This window comes from Hyla sarda, chromosome 2 (assembly GCF_029499605.1).
Source record: "Hyla sarda isolate aHylSar1 chromosome 2, aHylSar1.hap1, whole genome shotgun sequence".
Lineage (NCBI taxonomy): Eukaryota > Metazoa > Chordata > Amphibia > Anura > Hylidae > Hyla > Hyla sarda.
The window spans coordinates 181,907,272-181,914,961 of NC_079190.1; the positions used below are offsets into that span (position 1 = coordinate 181,907,272).

General features: G+C 47.7%; 1 protein-coding gene across 2 annotated transcripts in view; it reads left to right on the top strand.

Moving 5' to 3' along the window:
* Nucleotides 1-7,235: 7,235 nt before the first annotated feature.
* SLC9A7 (solute carrier family 9 member A7) overlaps nt 7,236-7,690 on the top strand; it is a 115,404-nt gene continuing 114,949 nt past the window's right edge. Inside the window, exon 1 of one of the 2 annotated variants that reach the window (XM_056555865.1) lies at nt 7,236-7,686. In XM_056555865.1, coding sequence (XP_056411840.1) covers nt 7,458-7,686 — 229 coding nt within the window. In that variant the 5' untranslated portion in view covers nt 7,236-7,457. The remainder of the gene's footprint in view (nt 7,687-7,690) is intronic. The other variant, XM_056555866.1, reaches the window with a different exon arrangement.

A 7,690-nucleotide genomic window follows, 5' to 3' on the forward strand; every position in this document is an offset into this window, starting at 1 on the left:
GAAGAGGGGCCTTGTTACAGTGTGTCACCCCAATAGTAAGCTAATTACATGAAGAGGGGCCTTGTTACAGTGTGTCACCCCAGTAGTAAGGAGATTACATGAAGAGGGGCCTTGTTACAGTGTGTCACCCCAGTAGTAAGGAGATTACATGAAGAGGGGCCTTGTTACAGTGTGTCACCCCAGTAGTAAGGTGTTTACATGAAGAGGGGCCTTGTTACAGTGTGTCACCCCAGTAGTAAGGAGTTTACATGAAGAGGGGCCTTGTTACAGTGTCACCCCAGTAATAAGCTAATTACATGAAGAGGGGCCTTGTTACAGTGTGTCACCCCAGTAGTAAGGTGTTTACATGAAGAGGGGCCTTGTTACAGTGTCACCCCAGTAGTAAGTTGATTACATGAAGAGGGGCCTTGTTACAGTGTGTCAACCCAGAAGTAAGCTAATTACATGAAGAGGGGCCTTGTTACAGTGTGTCAACCCAGAAGTAAGCTAATTAAATGTAGAGGGGCCTTGTTACACTGTGTCACCCCAGTAGTAAGCTAATTACATGAAGAGGGGCCTTGTTACAGTGTGTCACCCCAGTAGTAAGCTAATTACATGAAGAGGGGCCTTGTTACAGTGTGTCACCCCAGTAGTAAGCTAATTACATGTAGAGGGGCCTTGTTACAGTGTATCACCCCAGTAGTAAGGAGATTACATGAAGAGGGGCCTTGTTACAGTGTGTCACCCAAGTAGTAAGGAGATTACATGAAGAGGGGCCTTGTTACAGTGTGTCACCCCAGTAGTAAGGCGATTACATGAAGAGGGGCCTTGTTACAGTGTGTCAACCCAGTAGTAAGGAGATTACATGAAGAGGGGCCTTGTTACAGTGTGTCACCCCAGTAGTAAGCTAATTACATGAAGAGGGGCCTTGTTACAGTGTGTCACCCCAGTAGTAAGGTGACTACATGAAGAGGGGCCTTGTTACAGTGTGTCACCCCAGTAGTAAGGTGATTACATGAAGAGGGGCCTTGTTACAGTGTGTCACCCCAGTAGTAAGCTAATTACATGAAAAGGGGCCTTGTTACAGTGTGTCACCCCAGTAGTAAGCTAATTACATGAAGAGGGGCCTTGTTACAGTGTGTCACCCCAGTAGTAAGCTAATTACATGAAGAGGGGCCTTGTTACAGTGTGTCACCCCAGTAGTAAGGTGATTACATGAAGAGGGGCCTTGTTACAGTGTGTCACCCCAGTAGTAAGGAGATTACATGAAGAGGGGCCTTGTTACACTGTGTCCCCCCCAGTAGTAAGCTAATTACATGAAGAGGGGCCTTGTTACAGTGTGTCACCCCAGTAGTAAGGTGATTACATGAAGAGGGGCCTTGTTACAGTGTGTCACCTCAGTAGTAAGGTGATTACATGAAGAGGGGCCTTGTTACACTGTCACCCCAGTAGTAAGCTAATTACATGAAGAGGGGCCTTGTTACACTGTCACCCCAGTAGGAAGCTAATTACATGAAGAGGGGCCTTGTTACAGTGTGTCACCCCAGTAGTAAAGTGATTACATGAAGAGGGGCCTTGTTACAGTGTGTCACCCCAGTAGTAAGGAGATTACATGAAGAGGGGCCTTGTTACAGTGTCACCCCAGTAGTAAGCTAATTACATGAAGATGGGCCTTGTTACAGTGTGTCACCCCAGTAGTAAGGTGTTTACATGAAGAGGGGCCTTGTTACAGTGTGTCACCCCAGTAGTAAGGTGATTACATGAAGAGGGGCCTTGTTACAGTGTGTCAACCCAGAAGTAAGCTAATTAAATGTAGAGGGGCCTTGTTACACTGTGTCACCCCAGTAGTAAGCTAATTACATGAAGAGGGGCCTTGTTACACTGTGTCACCCCAGTAGTAAGCTAATTACATGAAGAGGGGCCTTGTTACAGTGTGTCACCCCTGTAGTAAGCTAATTACATGAAGAGGGGCCTTGTTACAGTGTGTCACCCCAGTAGTAAGCTAATTACATGTAGAGGGGCCTTGTTACAGTGTATCACCCCAGTAGTAAGGTGATTACATGAAGAGGGGCCTTGTTACAGTGTGTCACTCCAGTAGTAAGGAGATTACATGAAGAGGGGCCTTGTTACAGTCTGTCACCCCAGCAGTAAGCTTATTACATGAAGAGGGGCCTTGTTACAGTGTGTCACCCCAGTAGTAAGGTGATTACATGAAGAGGGGCCTTGTTACAGTGTGTCACCCCAGCAGTAAGCTAATTACATGAAGAGGGGCCTTGTTACAGTGTGTCACCCCAGTAGTAAGGTGATTACATGAAGAGGGGCCTTGTTACAGTGTGTCACCCCAGTAGTAAGGAGATTACATGAAGAGGGGCCTTGTTACACTGTGTCACCCCAGTAGTTAAGCTAATTACATGAAGAGGGGCCTTGTTACAGTGTGTCACCCCAGTAGTAAGCTAATTACATGAAGAGTGGCCTTGTTACAGTTTGTCACCCCAGTAGTAAGGTGATTACATGAAGAGGGGCCTTGTTACAGTGTGTCACCCCAGTAGTAAGGAGTTTACATGAAGAGGGGCCTTGTTACAGTGTCACCCCAGTAGTAAGCTAATTACATGAAGAGGGGCCTTGTTACAGTGTGTCACCCCAATAGTAAGCTAATTACATGAAGAGGGGCCTTGTTATAGTGTGTCACCCCAGTAGTAAGGAGATTACATGAAGAGGGGCTTGTTACAGTGTGTCACCCCAGTAGTAAGGAGATTACATGAAGAGGGGCCTTGTTACAGTGTGTCACCCCAGTAGTAAGGTGGTTACATGAAGAGGGGCCTTGTTACAGTGTGTCACCCCAGTAGTAAGGAGTTTACATGAAGAGGGGCCTTGTTACAGTGTCACCCCAGTAGTAAGCTAATTACATGAAGAGGGGCCTTGTTACAGTGTGTCACCCCAGTAGTAAGGTGTTTACATGAAGAGGGGCCTTGTTACAGTGTGTCACCCCAGTAGTAAGGTGATTACATGAAGAGGGTCCTTGTTACAATGTGTCAACCCAGAAGTAAGCTAATTACATGAAGAGGGGCCTTGTTACACTGTGTCACCCCAGTAGTAAGCTAATTACATGAAGAGGGGCCTTGTTACACTGTGTCACCCCAGTAGTAAGCTAATTACATGAAGAGGGGCCTTGTTACAGTGTGTCACCCCAGTAGTAAGCTAATTACATGTAGAGGGGCCTTGTTACAGTGTGTCACCCAAGTAGTAAGGAGATTACATGAAGAGGGGCCTTGTTACAGTGTGTCACCCCAGTAGTAAGGCGATTACATGAAGAGGGGCCTTGTTACAGTGTGTCACCCCAGTAGTAAGGTGATTACATGAAGAGTGGCCTTGTTACAGTGTGTCACCCCAGTAGTAAGCTAATTACATGTAGAGGGGCCTTGTTACAGTGTGTCACCCAAGTAGTAAGGAGATTACATGAAGAGGGGCCTTGTTACAGTGTGTCACCCCAGTAGTAAGGCGATTACATGAAGAGGGGCCTTGTTACAGTGTGTCACCCTAGTAGTAAGGTGGGGCTTGTCAAAGGGCAGGCCAATGGGCGGAGTCAAGGGGCAGCAAAATTAACTTTTGCCTAGGATGGCAAAATCCTTGCACCAGCCCTGAACAGAGGGGTAGCTTGTACCTTCTGGGCCCCATATGCCAATTATAATAGTGGTCTCTCATGGGGCAGATGTGTTTTGGGCCCCCGATGTGACTGCTACCTCTATAGCTACGCCTCTGGCCCTGAATATATGTACTCTTTGCTTCTGCATAATCCTGAGCGGTACTGCATACAGTATGCATCACTGCTCAGTGTATATTCTTCAGGCTGGGTTAGAAGGCACAAAGCTTGCAAGATTTTGCACCCCTGAGAATTTTGCTCCTGGTGCTACTGCATTGGGAAAAATGATAATGATAATTCATCAGTAAAATTCCCTCTTCATTGGGAAAAGCTGTTAATATTTAGTTTTGCGATAGATCTGCTCCACTGTTCCCTTAGCACAGTGTTTCCCAATCAGTGTGCCTACAGCTGTTGCAAAACTACAACTCCCAGCATGCCTGGACATACCTTACACCAGTGTTTCCCAAGCAGGGTGCCTCTAGCTGTTGCAAAACTACAACTCCCAGCATGCCTGGACAGACCTTACACCAGTATTTCCCAAGCAGGGGTCCTCTAGCTGTTGCAAAACTACAACTCCCAGCATGCCTGGACAGACCTTACACCAGTATTTCCCAAGCAGGGTGCCTCTAGCTGTTGCAAAACTACAACTCCCAACATGCCCGGACAGACCTTACACCAGTATTTCCCAAGCAGGGTGCCTCTAGTTGTTGCAAAACTACAACTCCCAGCATGCCTGGACAGACCTTACACCAGTATTTCCCAAGCAGGGTGCCTCTAGTTGTTGCAAAACTACAACTCCCAGCATGCCCGGACAGACCTTACACCAGTATTTCCCAAGCAGGGTGCCTCTAGTTGTTGCAAAACTACAACTCCCAGCATGCCTGGACAGACCTTACACCAGTATTTCCCAAGCAGGGTGCCTCTAGTTGTTGCAAAACTACAACTCCCAGCATGCCCGGACAGACCTTACACCAATATTTCCCAAGCAGGGTGCCTCTAGTTGTTGCAAAACTACAACTCCCAGCATGCCTGGACAGACCTTACACCAGTATTTCCCAAGCAGGGTTCCTCTAGCTGTTGCAAAACTACAACTCCCAGCATGCCTGGACAGACCTGACACCAGTGTTTCCCAAGCAGGGTTCCTCTAGCTGTTGCAAAACTACAACTCCCAGCATGCCTGGACAGACCTTACACCAGTATTTCCCAAGCAGGGTTCCTCTAGCTGTTGCAAAACTACAACTCCCAGCATGCCTGGACAGACCTTATACCAGTATTTCCCAAGCAGGGTTCCTCTAGCTGTTGCAAAACTACAACTCCCAGCATGCCTGGACAGACCTTACGCCAGTATTTCCCAAGCAGGGTTCCTCTAGCTGTTGCAAAACTACAACTCCCAGCATGCCTGGAGAGACCTTACGCCAGTATTTCCCAAGCAGGGATCCTCTAGCTGTTGCAAAACTACAACTCCCAGCATGCCTGGAGAGACCTTACACCAGTATTTCCCAAGCAGTGTTCCTCTAGCTCAGTTGTTCTTAACCTGGGTTCGATCGAACCCCAGGGGTTCGTTGAGTCAGTCCCAGGGGTTCAGTGGGGGAGGTCGCAACAGCACAGGCAAACCAAGCAATTGCATGGGGCCCCGAACTGGCCTGAGGCCCTGATCAGAGCCGGTGTTAATACACGCCTGTGATCAGGATGAGAGATCAGTGTGTGCAGTGTTATAGGTCCCTATGGGACCTATAACACTGCAAAAAAAAGTTTAAAAAAGTGTTAATAAAGGTCATTTAACCCCTTCCCTAATAAAAGTTTGAATCACCCCCCCTTTTCCCATAAAAAAAATAAAACAGTGTAAAAAAAATAAATAAATAAACATATGTGGTATCGCCGCGTGCGTAAATGTCCGAACTATAAAAATATATCATTAATTAAACCGCACGGTCAATGGCGTACGCGCCAAAAAATTCCAAATTCAAAAAAAGCGTATTTTGGTCACTTTTTATTCCATTAAAAAAATGAATAAAAAGTGATCAAAAAGTCCGATCAAAACAAAAATCATACCGATAAAAACTTCAGGTCACGGCGCAAAAAATTAGTCCTCATACCACCCCGTACGTGGAAAAATAAAAAAGTTACAGGGGTCAGAAGATGACATTTTTAAACGTATAAATTTTCCTGCATGTAGTTATGATTTTTTCCAGAAGTACTACAAAATCAAACCTATATAAGTAGGGTATCATTTTAACCGTATGGACCTACAGAATAATGATAAGGTGTAATTTTTACCGAAATATGCACTGCGTAGAAACGGAAGCCCCCAAAAGTTACAAAATGGCGTTTTTTTTTCCGATTTTGTCGTACAATGATTTTTTTCCGTTTCGCCGTGCATTTTTGGGTAAAATGACTAATGTCACTGCAAAGTAGAATTGGCGACGCAAAAAATAAGCCATAATATGGATTTTTAGGTGGAAAATTGAAAGGGTTATGATTTTTAAAAGGTAAGGAGGAAAAAACGAAAGTGCAAAAACGGAAAAACCCTGAGTCCTTAAGGGGTTAAAGGGGTACTCCGCCCCTAGACATCTTATCCCCTATACTGCTGCTGCAGTACCCCGCTATCATTACTTCGCAGAGTGAGATCGTTCTGCACGTAATGACGGGCAATACAGGGGCCGGAGCATTGTTATGTCATGGCTCTGCCCCTCGTGATGTCACTGCCCGCCCCCGTCAATACAAGTCTATGGGAAGGGGGCATGGCGGTCATCATGCCCCCTGCCATAGACTTGCATTAAGGCGACGGGCCGTGATGTCACGAGGGGCGGAGCCATGACATAACAATGCTCCGGCCCCTGTATCGTCCGTCATTACGCACACAGCGAACTAGCTCTGTGCAGTAATGATGGCGGTGTGCCGCAGTGGCGATCCCCGGGGTTCCCAGCAGCGGGACCGGGGCGATCTGATATCTTATCCCCTTTCCTTTGGATAGGGGATAAGATGCCAGGGGCGGAGTACCCCTTTAAGCAGGGTGCCTCTAGCTGTTTAAAAACTACAACTCCCAGAATGCCTGGAGTTGTAGTTTTTCAACAGCTAGAGGCACCCAACACTGCCTCATACTCTATAGCTGGGAGTTGTAGTTCTGCAACAGCTGGAGGCACCCAGCACTGCCTCATACTCTATAGCTGGGAGTTGTAGTTCTGCAACAGCTGGAGGCACCTTGGTTGGGAAACACTGCCTTATACTCTATAGCTGGGAGGCATGCTGGGAGTTGTAGTTCTGCAACAGCTGGAGGCACCTTGGTTGGGAAACACTGCCTTATACTCTATAGCTGGGAGGCATGCTGGGAGTTGTAGTTCTGCAACAGCTGAAGGCACCTTGTTTGGGAAACACTGCCTTAGCACATTGGTTATAAATAACATTTTCTCCATTGTCTTTTTTATATAAGGGAAATCTCCTTGGCACACAGGGCATATAGATAACAGGCCTGGCACATGTACTATGGCCATGCCATTATTGTCCTATTGACACTGGTGTGGTGCCCTTCAGACCAAATTAGCAGGCGGCGGGGCTAATAATAACCAGCTATAGGGTCAGGCCTTGCCCTTCCAGGGGCGGCTCCGGGGCCTGAGGTGCTGGATGTGCAATGCAGAGCGCGCCGGGGAAGCGCAGCTCTAATCGCAATGGGCTCGCGGAAGGGGATTCTGCGCATTGGAGACTCTACTAATTGTCACCGGCAGGAGGAGGAGGAGGAGGAGGAAGGAGAATGAGCCGTGTGTCTGCTGAGCAGGGCATAGCGTGGGCTCTGCTGCCGAGAAGCGCCGGGCAGGACACGAGCCTGGATTAGGGAGGCACCATGCACAGGCTCCTGTACCTCATCATCCCCTGGATCCCCTGGACTCGGGCTGAGGACAGCGCCATGGAGGAGATCACTACGGAGAAGGAGGCAGAGGAGAGCCACAGGCAGGACAGTGTGAGCCTGCTGACATTCATCCTGCTGCTCACCTTAACCATCCTCACCATCTGGCTCTTCAAGCACCGCCGGGCTCGCTTCCTGCATGAGACTGGCCTGGCCATGATATACGGTGA